General features: G+C 44.5%; 2 protein-coding genes across 4 annotated transcripts in view; one reads left to right on the top strand and one right to left on the bottom strand.

Moving 5' to 3' along the window:
• Positions 1-15,290, top strand: part of adam22 (ADAM metallopeptidase domain 22) — a 61,325-nt gene that overhangs the window by 25,976 nt on the left and 20,059 nt on the right. For all 3 annotated transcript variants that reach the window (XM_030369758.1, XM_030369757.1, XM_030369756.1), the window contains exons 7-14: positions 6,982-7,048; positions 7,348-7,424; positions 8,764-8,838; positions 10,878-10,949; positions 12,135-12,301; positions 12,417-12,501; positions 12,675-12,765; positions 13,159-13,210. In XM_030369758.1, the coding sequence (XP_030225618.1) occupies positions 6,982-7,048; positions 7,348-7,424; positions 8,764-8,838; positions 10,878-10,949; positions 12,135-12,301; positions 12,417-12,501; positions 12,675-12,765; positions 13,159-13,210 (686 nt within the window). The remainder of the gene's footprint in view (positions 1-6,981; positions 7,049-7,347; positions 7,425-8,763; positions 8,839-10,877; positions 10,950-12,134; positions 12,302-12,416; positions 12,502-12,674; positions 12,766-13,158; positions 13,211-15,290) is intronic.
• cldn12 (claudin 12) lies at positions 3,063-6,997 on the bottom strand. Its single transcript, XM_030369763.1, has 3 exons — positions 6,702-6,997; positions 5,305-5,560; positions 3,063-4,677 (listed from the first exon to the last, which is right to left on the bottom strand). The coding sequence occupies exons 2-3, from the start codon at positions 5,521-5,523 to the stop codon at positions 3,823-3,825; spliced, it is 1,074 nt and encodes a 357-aa protein (XP_030225623.1). The 5' UTR covers positions 5,524-5,560; positions 6,702-6,997; the 3' UTR covers positions 3,063-3,822.

Below are 15,290 nucleotides of genomic sequence, written 5' to 3'. Positions count from 1 at the left end.
AGTGACGGTACTGACCTGCTAAGACCTGATAGTCCATCCTGATCCTCTTTCTCTCTACTCCCTTCAACACACACACACACACACACACACACACACACACACACACACACACACACACACACACACACACACACACACACACACACACACACACACACACACACACACACACACACACACACACACACCCCCCAAAGCTCTGACTCTCTCCTTAATTGACAGGCTGGTTGTTTTGCAGTTTATCCAAGGAGATATCTCAAACAGACACACAGAATTCTTTCAATAAAGCATCAAATACTCTCACTCACTCACTCACTCACTCACTCACTCACTCACTCACTCACTCACTCACTCACTCACTCACTCACTCATGTATTTACACTCTCATACTATTGCCAAAAAGAAAATAGTTTTTGAAGTGTACTCCTCAAGTGCGATCTCTATCCAGCCAATGTTTGCTGAGGGAAAAACAGATAACTCATTGTGCACACTGGTCTAACAACACAGCATACACCTGCCCTTCAGTCTCTAGAAGGTGTGATGCTCCAGGCCCATGATATATTGAGTGCATGTTCGAGACAAAGAGAGAGCAAAACGGGCGGGAGACGGAGTGGGGGGCCTCACTCCTGTGGGCCATATGGACGATTCATCTGCACTGCTTCCACCGGGACGGACAGAAAGTTGTCAACATTAGCATGTCTCTCTCAAAACATGCTTTCATCATGCTTTAGATGCAGTTAAAGGACGTTTTATAATAAAAGTGAACACTTAACAAAACGCACTTAGCAAACACTTTTTGTCGATGTGCAAATCAGAGTGATTCAATCGGACACGTCTATCTTAAGAGAAGAGAGTACTTGTAGTTCTTTGACTTGTAGTTCTCGAGTTAGCTTTGCTTGGGTTGCCTGCTGCAGGGATGTCATCCTGGTGGTGTCGTGGTGGCCAACCGGGCGCCCACCCGTCGGCGCCAACCGGGCGCTCGTCACCTGTGCGTGAGCATACCAAGGCTGGGCCTGTGTGTGTCTAGGTGCAGCAGTTACAGCAAGAGTGATGCTGCATGATGCTGACTTGCATTATGCAGAGTACACCATATGTTTCCCTCTGTCTCTAGTCCCGCCACCCACCGCAACCTGCCTGCCCCCAGCAGGTTCCCTCACCCGGCTGACTCCCCCCTCCCCCTCCTCCCAGCCTAACATTAGCTCTCCATCTAGCAAAGACTAGCATTTGATTGACAACATACAACACCTCCCATTCTCTGTGGGCTTTCCTGCTGTGTGTGTGTGTGTGTGTGTGTGCGTGTGTGTGTGTGTGTGTGTGTGTGTGCGTGTGTGTGTGTGCGTGTGTGTGTGTGCGTGTGTGTGTGTGTGGGTGTGTGTGTGTGTGTGTGTGTTGGTAGGTGTTGGTAGGTGTTGGTAGGTGTGTGTGTATGTTGGTAGGTGTGTGTGTGTGAGCGTTTGTGTGCGCACATGCAGCACAAGCCCAGAGGCTGGCGTCTGGTCAGTTGTGGTCCATCAAGGCGGAGATGAGTGCACTGGCAGGCGTGGTGGGGGTGGAGGTGGAGGTGGACGGAGTGACGGAGGGGGCGGGAGGTCATAGGGTTGAGACGGCAGGCGTTGTGGGGGATGGGGGTTGATGTGGGGGGAGTGATGGAGGGGGAGGGAGGGCAGAGGGTTGAGATGGCCTACACGAGAAGCGGAACGGGGGCTTGGCTCTCCATCGCGGAGGGCTCTGGAAGCGGGATGTGGTTTGGTGACAAGGGGGCAAGTGGTTGGGGAGGGGCTTTCTTTTCCTGGGTTTGACAGCGGGGGTAAGGAGGGGAAGAGGGGGGATGGGGGGAAAAGGGGAGGCTTAATTGGCTGGGTAGAGACGGGGGGTTCCCTGTGGTCCTCAGCCACCAAAACAAAGCCTGACTCATTCATGCAGACGGATGAAGTAAGAGGGAGGGAGACGCAGAGGCCAGGGAGAGATGGAGGAGAAGAGAAACGCAAAATGAAAGCGGCACTACACCTCCCAATTTTAATTTCATGAGTTGGCCGTCTGTGCATCTGACGAACCATCTCCCATGGCAACAGAGTCCCCGCCCCCTTCCTTTGTACTGAGACATGCTTAGAGCCATCTGGGTTAGGATCTTCAAACCCGTGAATGTGTATGTGTTGGGTTGTTCATGTTGTGCGTGCATACAAATGGAGAAAGACATGGATGAACATCACTGGAAGTCCATTTAATAAGTAGTGTTTGTTCTCATATTTGAAAAGGTTCCTATGTTAATATTGTAGGGAATATATCACTTATTTAATTATTACCCTCCAAGTACCTTAAAAAGCAGTTTATTCTATTTGAAATCCATCCAAAACTATAAAAAAAGATTGCCTGTTAATGTTTTATAAAGTGATATATTATATTACTACAGGAGACTGAGACTATGGATCTAACAGCACACAACGCATTAGGTATTCAGTTATTTTAACTTGTTCAGCCAAACCCTGAATCTCAGAAAAAAACACTGGAGAGATGGAGAGACTGGTTGTTTGGATCAAAGGCAGCTTTCGGAAACAGAAAGGTTTTGCAACTCTTCAGTGTTTTTGGTTGTGATGCCAAGTGCGTACCCTAAAAATAAAGATAAAAGTTGTAATATAGTCCATATAATCAGAATGAATACAGCTAATTATTTGAAACAGCCTACTGCTGTCTCAAATAATTGGCAGACCCTTTCTTAATGCTACTGCTATGAAAGACACGCAAAGCCTGCAAACTACACTGGAGAAAGAAGAGTTGGCTTCACTGTCCAAACGGTTTGTCAGTGCAATATGAAAATAAACCTTTGTTCTATCAACAGATCCCTTCAGATGGTTTTATATCAGATCACCATCAGGGGATGATTGAACGTCTAGTGCCAGGGGTTTGTGTCAACCTGTTAGAAGCATTGGGGCCAGTTCCCCGATAATCAAATGGTTTGAAAAGTTTTCTCTTTCAGAATCAATGTAAAAGTGAAGCTGACCAGCTGAACTCATTCACCCTCAACAGTTCAGTATCGTGTGGCGCAGTCAAAAAAGTTATTAATCTTCAGACAATTCAATTGACTTTAATTAATCAAGACATTAGTTATCGGTATGAAAGAACAGCAGATTTGTTAGCAAAGACATAAACCAATTGCTGGTATGGCTTTCTATTAGTGATTTTTGACCACCGTAATGGCATTAATAGGAAACAATGACATGTAACTGATACAAGTCTTACACAGGGATCCTAACATAAGGCACCGCTTTAGTGTTGGTATGTGCATTCTTTGCTATGTTATACTAGAAAGAAAACAATAACTCCACAGTCAACAACATATAGTGATCCATCAAATCCACATCCGCATCTTTAGTACATTGTGAGTAAAACTAAAATGTTATTTTAGACATGATCAAGACAATGATATGAGCAGGTCATCCTTCAGAAGTCACTCAGGAAAGTCGTTCTTCACTTGGCCATTTTAAGGGGGAAAAAGTTACAGTAGTGCTACAGGCGCAATAGAAAGTACAAAAATGACAGTTACTGTATAAACATCATAAAAAATAAAAAAGGTTTTACAAAAGTAAAAGAAAAGGCCACTGTTAGAGCTAGTGGACCTATGACCCTAACCTGTACAAGACCCAAGCTGCGCCTTCCTTCAAATGGTACCCCAGCCTGAGACCGGGCTCCGTCCCGGGGACACAATGACCTTCATCACTTGGTGGAAGCTTTTACACAGCTCTTCAGCTCCCATCCATAATGCATCAACATTGAATTTCTATATACAATTGGAGTGGCAGCATGTCTTCTTCAATGTTTATTTTTTTAGTGTGACAGAACAGGAATGTCAATCTCTATGGCGGACATCCTGGAGCGTGAGGAGTACCGCTGGCCTGCGTGGCTGGAGGGGGCGTAGCCCTGAGAGGGGGCGTAGCCCTGGGAGGGGGCGTAGCCCTGGGAGGGGGCGTAGCTCTGAGACGCCGCATAGCTCTGTGCGGGGGCGTAGCTGTAGGCCTGGGCGCCGCCCACCTCGGACCCATAAGCGTCTGGGGCAGACATCTGGGTCATGTAGACCTGGGGCGGGACAGGGCCAGGGACCGCCACCCCCTGCGCGTAGCCCTGCGACCCTGGTGCGTACGGCTGGCCGTCCATGACGGCAGGCATGTAGGTGTGAGGGGGGAATGCCTGGGGGCCGTAGACGGGCGAGGGGGGGTAGCCGTTTGCGGTGAGGGCCTGAAGTGAGAGGGAGTTGGGCACCGACGGCAGCGGCAGCCAGAAGGGCGAGGGCAGCTTCTTACACATGCAGTACCACATGAACATCATCAGGGAGGCCAGCATCAGTCCGCCGGAGCAGCCGATGGCGACGTACACGGCAAAGCCGTCGGTGAAGATGTTCTCGTAGCGCCGGTTCATCTCCTTGGTGCGGAACAGGAACCACACCGAGGGCGCCATGGCGACGGCTCCGCCCAGGAAGAGGAACAGCCCAGCCACCAGGTGGCAGCCGGGGCTGTTGACCAAGCAGCGGGCCGTCTTGATGTCCGGCTCCGGCTTGTCCGAGCAGCAGCAGGTCTTGCAGAGCCCGCCCATACTCAGCAGCAGGGCCATGGTGCCGAACAGCAGGCCCATGGGCAGGCCGAACTGCAGGAGCCTCAGGTCCAGCTGGTCCACCTTAGAGTACCACTTGAAAACACACAGGACACACCGCTCAGTACTGTCCGGACCACTATGCAGATGTCCGGACCGCTGTCGCTCACCAGCTTCTGCAAAAGACTCACCTGTTCAGAGTTCACCTAGCCTATGCATAGCCACCCTGTCCCAGCCCTCCTACTTATTGTCTGTTGTACGTTCCTGGCACTTAATGTACGCACTCATTGTATGTCGTACTTAGTTATAGTGCTTAGTTGTGTAGCACGTTACCCAAGCTATCTTTGCTGTATACAGGGAATGGGTTAACCTAACGATTGTAAGTGATTTGCACTTGGTTCTATGAACATCCTTACTGTAACTTACCTCACGGTATATTGTTTCACTTTCCTCTGACAAATGTACTTATGCAAGTCGCTTTGGATAAAATCGTCTGCTCAATGTCCTATATTTAAATTACAACTAGCAGCCAGTCAGTCCAAAGAGAGTGAACATGGAATTCGGATACATGTCATTGAGGAGCAGGTAGGGGTTCTGCATCTTGGTCAAGAATGCTTCAGGTCGTTTGGGGATATTGAGGATCGAACCGAGCATGCGGAAAGGACTTGTTAACTATTACACAGCTTTGAGATTTGAGGTTTTAAGGGAGGTGTTTCTCCATACCTCTGAGTCATAGAAGTAACAGCCCGAGTAGCCGTCCTGCTTCACACACTTGGCCCACAGTCCGTCGTACACACTGACATTCTTGGCGTTGCGGTTGAAGGTGACAAGCCTGGTGACGCGCCACTGAGGGATTAGGGCCGCGATGGCCATCCCAACCACTGACACCAAGGCCAGGATGAAGGAGAAGGCATTGGTGGCATGGATGTCCCGGCACGACATGGTCAACTCAGACAGGCGATTAGGTCACCGCAAATCACTGTTGTTCATGTGGAGGAGAGAGGCACAATGAGAGAAGTTATAGTTAGAACAAGAGAACACCGGTGCGAAATACGACAGATTACCAATCCAAAGAAATATCCTTCTGAAGTAGAAAATGTGTGAGAAACATTTTTAAACCAATATTCACGTTCCAAAAAGGGGAGCAGATTAAACATTACAGCTAAATAAAAAATATTTTTTAAAGTAATTTAGTAAACAGTAACCCAACCTTCCCATACGACACCCAACAGGTTTCTTGAAATGCTCTCATTAACTGAAGTTGGCCAACTCTGCCACACACTGACCTGGCTATGGGCAGCACCCCTATCAGTATAGTCACTGAAGCATAGTTGACCCACTATCTACTCTCCAACGGGAACAATGCTCTTCCTTTATGGGGGATCCAGGAGAAAGAACCACTATGTTTGGCCATGACACAACTCAATGGTCTAAACTAAAGTACATTACGCTGCACACACAAACAATACTATTGATTTACCAACCCGAAGGGGTGAAATCTTCGGCCATTACCACAATGGAGACGGTGTCGCTCCTGTCAACCATGTACATCGATCCAGTAACTCTGGGGTTTGAGTGTGTATACTTTACACTACACCTCAGTACTTATTATATCTTATTACCACCGTCTTAGTTTCTCTTATTATTACTAACTTTATTATTATTTATTATTGTGATCTATGCTTCTACCTATTTTTTACATGTTTTAATTTTTACTTATCTTTATTTACTCTATCTTGTATTGTTGCTGCTATGTGGCTGTTGAGGAACGAAGCCTAATAATTGTACTTTTATGCACAATAAGATGTAATCAAAGTAACTCTGATTCTGATAATGTTCAGACACTTCCTGTCCGCACAGCAACAGAGCAGACGTAATGTCGGGTCTCCACATTTCCTGAGATTAGCAATCGATCATTACCAAAGCCTCTGTGATCCAAATGCTTTATTCACCCAACATAGTGATCTTGTTGAAGTCTCAGGTCGGGCTGTTGTGGTACAACAAGCTAATGCTAACGTTGACTAGCCCAACCTGATGATGTGCGAACTCAAGTTAATACACTGACGCCCTGACCGAGTGATCACCACACAAGTCACACAAATACTTAGAAGATACATTACCTTTGCGTTTCAACGATTCAAATTACTTTAGCAAGAACCTGGATTCATTTTTGCTCGTTTTTCATGAGCGAAGAAACGAACGAAGCCTCCGTAGCCCGCAGAGACCCGCAGCGACACACGGGATGTGGACGGTGGAGCGCTGGCCTGCCATGTGCGCAGGCGCGGGGGTGTTGAACATATTTTTGTCAGTAAAATGTGATTAGGATAATTATTGTTTCCACGTGTACGACTGTACATTATTAATGAATGGTTGCTTCTACATATTTATGTTTCTTTTAAGGGAGATGTACAAATCCACTTGATCTACAAATCTGCTGGACAGGAGGGACTGGTTGATCTCCTCAATGGTGAGATGGGAAACAATAAGTATACGTTACCTAATGCATTAGGTAACTTAGCTTTATCCACAGCGAGTTTTGCCATTAGTCAGTGAACCCTTCCCAATAGGATGCTCAATAAGCAAGGTATTTAGATAAATAAAAACAATACTATTAATTAACCAAACCAAATGAATAATACCTAGGCTACTAATAAATATATTGTGGAAAATAACTAAAAACATCCAAATAAAATAAAATAGAAAATAATAAAGGTCAGCAGATTATTATACATTAAAATATATCAAATATTGTCCCTTGTTTTCTAGGTGATCTTCCAGAGCCCCCCTTTCCCAGTCCTCCGTTTCCAGGGTCCAGGACTGGACAAAGAAGAAGGAAGAGACAGGTATAGCAACAAGTGTGTGTGTGTGTGTGTGTGTGTGTGTGTGTGTGTGTGTGTGTGTGTGTGTGTGTGTGTGTGTGTGTGTGTGTGTGTGTGTGTGTGTGTGTGTGTGTGTGTGCGTGCGTGCGTGCGTGCGTGCGTGCGTGCGCGTGTGTGTGAGAGTGAGAGAGTGCGTTATTCCTGTATGAGTGTGTGTGTGTGTGTGTGTGTGTGTGTGTGTGTGTCTTGAATAAAGAGACAGGGAAGATAAGGATGAAGTATAATTATGGTGTGCATGCTATTTGCCTCAAAGTTAATTATTCTCTTTCCCGCCTTTATGCGCACTGTTAATTGAGTGCTCTAAAAACCACGGAGGCTAGCTTCACCTCTGCCACCTCCCAAAGAAACACTTGCATAGGGAGGGACATCAAATATCGACAACTTGAGTGAAGGCTTTGGTTCTAAGGGGCATAGCCAGACTACAGGGGGAGCGTTAGGAGACTTAGATTCTCAGGGACATTGCTTTAGGACACTTTGGTTCTCAGGGACAAAGCATTAGGACACCTTGGTTCTAAGGGACATAGCGTTAGGACACTTTGGTTCTAAGGGACATAGCGTTAGGAGACTTTGGTTCTAAGGGATATAACGTTAGGAGACTTTGGTTCTCAGGGTTCTAAGGGACATAGCGTTAGGGCACCTTGGTTCTCAGCCGTAGAACCAAAGTTACCTAACGCTATGTCCCTTAGAATCTAAGGGACATAGCGTTAAGGCACTTTGGTTCTGAAGGACATAGCTTTAGGACACTTTGGTTCTCAGGGACATAGCGTTAGGACACTTTGGTTCTCAGGGACAAAGCATTAGGACCCTTTGGTTCTAAGGGACATAGCATTAGGACACTTTGGTTCTCAGGGTTCTAAGGGACATAGCGTTAGGAGACTTTGGTTCTCAGGGTTCTAAGGGACATAGCGTTAGGAGACTTTGGTTCTGAAGGACATAGCGTTAGGACACTTTGGTTCTAAGGGACATAGCGATTGGACCCTTTGGTTCTAAGGGACATAGCGTTAGGAGACTTTGGTTCTAAGGGACATAGCGTTTGGAGCCTTTGGTTCTAAAGGACATAGCGTTAGGAGACTTTGGTTCTAAGGGACATGGCCAGGATACAGAATAGCATTAGGACACCTTGGTTCTGTGAATCTACTTTCTAATCCCCTGTCTATAGGTTGGTCTGTGACGTTTTAGGCACAAATTTGTCATTTGAAGATATTTTTACTGTCATCTGCAATATCCGCAAGGGAATCTGTCTGCCTTCATGTGTTATTCATGATGTGTCTTTAAGCTCATGGACTGGTCTGTGTGCTTCTAGGCCCCTCGTGAGCAGCGCAGTGTGGAAGAGGAGACCAAATACATTGAGTTGATGGTGATTAATGACCATCTCATGGTAAGTATTCTTGTTCATATCATGTACAGAAAGTTACAATAGTATTTCCGTGTTTTTCAGCTGTAAGTTATGTACATATGACATCATCAATACAGTAGTCTCCTCTCATATGGATGATGCCATGGTCAAGGGACTCACTATGATGTTTGACATGGTTAATGAAACATTCTTGAAATGTTAAAGGTCCATGACATGAAAATCTCACTTTATGAGGTTTGCTAACATAAATATGAGTTCCTCTAGCCTGCCTATGGTCCCCCAGTGGCTAAAACTTGCGTTTGGTGTAAAACGAGCAGTAGTTGTTCTGCTCGCCGCTTTGAAAAAACGGATGCTCAAGCGCGCTGATTTGGAATGTCTTTATTTATGTCGTCATAAAGCATCTAAGCTCCTCCCCTTACTCTGCCTGGCCCGCCCAGAGACGTTGGCCTGCCAATGAGACACGTGCGAGCGCCACATATGTGTTTGGGGATACACACACTGTACCTTAAGTGTTTCTTGTCGGTTCTTTGACGTCTCTTATATTTCCACGAGACTGTCATGGAGGTTATCTGAGCCATGGTTGAGAAGGAATTGGGGGAAAGGAACTTTCGCTTTGACTCGCTGAAGTACATGAACTGCAACATGCCGCCGGTTGCCGGGAGGCACCATCGCCCAGCAGCGGGCAGCCACCATCGCCCGGCAGCGGGCAGCCGGCAGCAGGCAGCGCGCGTTCAGTGTACTTCAGAAAAATGTGCAAGTGGAAGAACCAGAGACGTTGCAGAACCCGACAAAGTCGTTTGTGATTCATAATATCGTCTGGAGGCGCACACAGCTTTTGGCCGTGATAATATGTATTATATATGATATAGATATCTATGTATTGTATGATATTATTTAGATATAGAGCTCCAGGACTGTAACGCAAGTGTTGTACACTTCCTTGTTATTTGGATAACCGTTCTGCTTTTGGTGTTATGGCGCATAACACGTCGAACTCTCGTCTCTGGTATTTCTACAACGAGACTCGTAGTGGGGGTTATCTCAGCCAAGGTTGAGAATGAATTGGGGGGAGGGAACTTTGGCTTTGACTCCCTCAAGAACATGAACCACGACATGGAGGAGAAAGGGTTTGTTGGCGGCGAATGTCTCCCGCTTGAGCCCCGCTGAGGGACCACCACCGGGGGCGGAGGTGCCTAAGCGCTGCCCGGCAACGATCCCTTTCTCCTCCATGTCGCGGTTCAGTCTACTTCACATTGATGTGGACGTGGAAGAACCAGGAACGTCGGAGAACTCAACGCGGTCGTTTGAGATTCATAATATCGGCTCACACAGCTTTTGACCGTGATAATATATATTATATGATATAGATATCTATGTAGGCTATATGATAATATTTAGATATAGAGCTCCAGGACTCCCGTGTGTTCTAGAATATTTACAGAACACGGCTAATGGCTGTGTGCGCCTCGCCATTGCGATACATCCACTGTAAACAGAGCGCATGGTACCGTGGCTGCAAGCTGCTCAGGGCCACACCCCCACCCTCCTCCTTGACCCGCCTCGCTCCTCCTCATTTGCATTATAGCTACAGACACCAAAACAGCGCATTTGGGGGAAGCTCAATGTGCGACTGGCTCGGAGTGGCTGTAACTCTGCAACACGGCTGAATTTCGGGAACGTCTTTGAATACTGTGTTAGTTGCCCACTAATACCTATATTAAAGAATTCATAAAATAGCATGTCATGGGACCTTTAACAGAAATATCTGTAGGCTTTTGGTATTTGGTTCAGCAACGATATTGGTAATTTGATTGTACAGTTGCAATTTATTATTTCAAAACAGCACCGACTTTATACATACTAGGATAACTTAATTAGTACCCATGGTAAAAAACGTTTGTCATCCATTACCGGAAGCAATGTCTCTATGACACTAAAGTGTCTTTATAGTGTGTGACTTGGTGACCACATTCTAAAAGGCCTGTTCTAAGGGATCATATATATGAGAAGGCTTTTTATTGTATATGTTGTATAATAAGTTGTACTCTTTCTACTTTCAGTATAAGAAGCATCGTCTTTCTGTTGGCCAGACAAATAACTATGCAAAGTCAGTGGTCAACATGGCTGACATGGTAAGATTTCATCGATCCGGGTTCTTGGAAAGCCTACCACAAGCACTCAGCCCTCACTAAATGTACAGGATGTACACTGTATATGTGGAGGACTTATCATTACATCCCCCTAGCCCCACGTATACCACAGCAAAACAAACACAATGCTAATCATTGTCATACTGACATTATCTGTTGTGTGGTGCTCTGTCTGCGGGGCGGCTGAAACCCGATAAGGCGAAAGAGGATTGCCTGTGAAAGTTGAGGTTATATATATATTGTCCTTGAAAATCGGGCAATGATATTGAAACAAGCATGGGGTCATGATGAGAATGAGCTCCATTGATTGGTACGGAAATATAGACCTGCCTCGTCTCCCCATGTTACCCAGCCTGTTACACATGAAACAAATATATTCATACATTACCTCAGTTTCCTCTATTTATTACCGATCTTTAATATTATCTAAATTTTACATTGAAGGTAATATATTGAAGGATCAACATTGTTAAATGTGTGTGCAAGTATTCAAGTATTCTTGTCATGCCTTTAGCAAGAGCAGACAGAGGAGTGCTGTTTTAGCCTCTCTGGTGTGTCTGCAGGCTCTTGGTTTCAGCCTACCCAGAGAGAAGTGTCTGCTGCCCTTTCCTCTCCTGTTTGTCTGGCCGGGAAGCCTAATTGATTTTGATCCTATTAAATCAAACCCAATCTTTGAGCGTGCCTCTGAGCTCATAGCGCCGGTTCTGACTCTGTCTGGCCTTCCTCGATGTTCTACTGCCCTTTTATAGGGATGACAAGTTGTTGTAAAGTGTTATCAAGATGCGCTTCCAGCTGATGTTGGGAAGATTCAAGAGTTGTAAAGAGAGGGAGCAGAAAAGAGCTGAAGCAATATCTTGAAACTAAACAACCCAAAAAAACCTCCCCTCACTCATGTTTGTCTGCCATTGAAAAACGTTGCATTTCACCCACCTGTGATTTATTAATTCACTAATAGGTGAAGAATGGCTTTATTTAAAAGATAGGTCTTGAACCTTACCTAGAGGACCTTGAGGATATGTACGTGTATAAGATTGAAATTATGTATATGATAATACATCTGTACTGTTGACGCTAGCTCTGTAACACAGGGACTGGGTTGAACATTTTTTTTTTAACACACACGTCGTTTTGTTTGCTGATAAACTGTCTAAATTGGTCCTCTTCCAGCTCTTCAAGGAACAGCTTAACACACGCATAGTACTGGTTGCCATGGAAACATGGGCCGCTGACAACCGGTTCAACATCGACGACGACCCCATGGTGACCCTCAAGGAGTTCATGAAGTACCGCCGAGACTTCATCAAAGAGAAGTGTGACTCGGTGCACCTTTTCTCGTGAGTATTACTTATCACACTAATGAGCTTATGAAACAGTTCGGGAAGACATAGGATTCAAACGGTGCATTAAGGATCACATGAGGACAAAAGCCAAGCTGTTGTTCTGTTTCAGTGGGAACCGTTTCCATAGCAGCTGGGGCGGAGCTTCATATATGGGCGGAGTTTGCTCCCTTACTAAAGGAGGCGGAGTCAATGAGGTGAGCCCAGCGTCCCACGAGAATGATTACATTGTTTATTCTCATGGGAAAGATATGCACACAGGCCTCCATACTGACTGTAATGCACTGATGTGGGGATGTTTGAGGTTATGTGAAGGCAAAAATACACTGCTTTGCTTTATCTCTACCCTTCTCCCTCCTTCTTTCTTTAGTATGGGAAAACAGACGAGATGTCTATCACCCTCGCCCAGTCTCTGGGACAGAACATTGGAATCTTCTCGGACAAGAAGAGGATTCTGAACGGTAGTTAAATATTGATTCATCTGTCTGGCGCCTCCCACATACACACTCCTTTACAGCCAACATTGCTCATGAAAATATTTAATTTGTGTGTGTGTGTGTCCATGCGCATGTGCTTGTGTGTGTCTGTGTGTGTGTGTGGGTGTTTGGGGGGGGGTATCATGTGTGTGCGTGTGTGTGTGTGTGCGTTTGTGTGTGTGTGTTTGTGTGTGTGTGTGTGTGTGTGTGTGTGTGTGTGTGTGTGTGTGTGTGTGTGTGTGTGTGTGTGTGTGTGTGTGTGTGCGTGTGTGTTTGTGGGAGGGGATCTTCATGTGTGTGTATGTGTGTGTATGTGTGTGTGTGTGTGTGTGTGCTTATGTGTCTCTGTGTGTGTGTGTGTGTATTTGTACTTTGCAGGCGAGTGTAAATGTGAAGACCGCTGGTCAGGCTGCATCATGGATGATGTTGGGTAAGCTTCTTCTGAACTCCTCTCCTATGTTCTTATGTTGGTGCAATAATAATCAGTGTTTCCTTAATGAATCCCTAACATAATGGTTGAAGGTGGTTCTACGGTAGGACAGGGGTCCACATTGTACATGTTTTCTTGCTGGCCAAAACACTGTTTGATTGACAGTGACTGGTGAAGACCAGTAATTCCTATGCAAGTGGCATCGTAAAATATATTTAGTTATATTTTGATCAAGAATGTTCATAGAATGAAGATATTATACATTTAAATCATTAAAATATTATATATATAACCCTAACCCTATGAATATATATTACATAATTTATTTTTTAATGATTCCCAGTCAATATTCAAATAATTATGGACTAGTTCAATCTATATCGTCACAGATCTCTGATAATTGAGAGTATTTACTTTGCTTCAGTCACCAGTAGATGTCAGTAGAGTCTGGTTTTAAACCACATTGTCCAGGGCCCATATTTCAGTCACTAAGAATGTTACCACTAGATGTCACTTGACTCTTGCTTATATTGTGTTGGTACAGTAGTGTTGAATGCTATTAGGTTTTTTTCAGGAAGTATTAACAGTAATTTTATGTTTTTCTGTCATGGTACAAAACACATGTGCCAGTGCTTGTGTGCCAGTGTGTGCATCAGGATGGTATTACTTGTGTGATGTCCTCAGTCTCTGTGTGACTGGGCTCTAAGAGAGTGTCTGTTTACGTTTCTTCTTAAATACCTCCCCTGTTTCCCTGAATCCCAAATGGGACAGCAGGTGAGCAGAAGCTTGGCTAGAATGCTGCTCATGCTCTTTCAACCAACTGGCTGCCGCAGAAGGGTTGTCAATCATCACAACTCTTCCCTCCTCATCCAATACCATTACAGCCTCTGTGGCCCAATGTCCCGCCCTTAGAATCATCTCCAATTCAATTGATATGAACAAATACAGTCTGATTGGCCCTTTTAAATTCTGGTTGTATTTTTCATGATCAATTTTTCTACTTATGTTTTAAGTATATTATTGTTTAGTTTTGGTGTGTTTAGCCACTCGATCAACAACAAGATACAGTCTGCAATGTCATTCTCATCTTAGACACATCTATTGTCTCTATATCCTGCACAGTTCCGACTCCATGTACTATTTGGTTACCATAGTTACGATGACCCTTTTGTCCAAAAATGGCCATGGCCTTAATAAGGATATTATTATGAATTAGGTCAATGGTATTTCAGACACTTGTATTCAACAAGAAGACCTCATCTCCATCATGCTAATTGGTGGTCATTTAATTATTGTTTATTTTTTTATGAGCAAGTGCATGTATAATCAACTAAACTATCCACAGATTTCTTTCACAGGGTTTATATTCAGAAAGATTGTGTGCTTATGTGTGCGTGTTTGTGTGTGTCTCTATTTTTCCTAGCTTGCAAGCATGTGTGTGTATATTGGCTTATAATGGACATAGATCTTAAATATATCTGCCCAACTAAGCCTGCTCTAATTTGGCAGATGGTACCCCCAAACAATCAATACCACTGGAGCAGGAATGAATGAATCGAGTCAGGATGTTGAGGTTCTCTTTCCATGGTTTATGGGTTTTCTTTTATGTCATTTATTCCTACTTTGCTTTGATTTAAATTTGTGAGAATTTTCATTTTTTCCATTGGAAAATATTGGGCTTCACTGGAAAATCATATAAATATACATTTTAAAGGGCAATAATATTGGGACTTTTATTAAATAATATTAAAATAAAATAAAAAATGTAATAAAGTTAACATTTATACTGCAACAAACCTTACAAAAGCATGTCTTTACCCTTTAAAATGTATATTTGAAGAAGGCTTGGTGTGTTGTTCTGATTGCAACTGTACTGATGATGATAATGTCATATACGTCAATACCTACATAATTACTATTCTTGTGCCCACTTTACCATTTGCCCACACATTGCCTCTTATTTTATTAAACAAATGATTCAATATTGCAATAAAATAGAGAGGCGGGAGGGGGGGGGGGTATTATCATTCCATGGTTTTGGGACGGTTGAAACTAAAAAAACAGATTATGTCCTATTGAC

This window comes from Gadus morhua, chromosome 11 (assembly GCF_902167405.1).
Source record: "Gadus morhua chromosome 11, gadMor3.0, whole genome shotgun sequence".
Classification (NCBI taxonomy): Eukaryota; Metazoa; Chordata; class Actinopteri; order Gadiformes; family Gadidae; genus Gadus; species Gadus morhua.
Note: the sequence above shows the minus strand (reverse complement) of the source record. Positions and strands in the feature narration are given on the sequence as shown.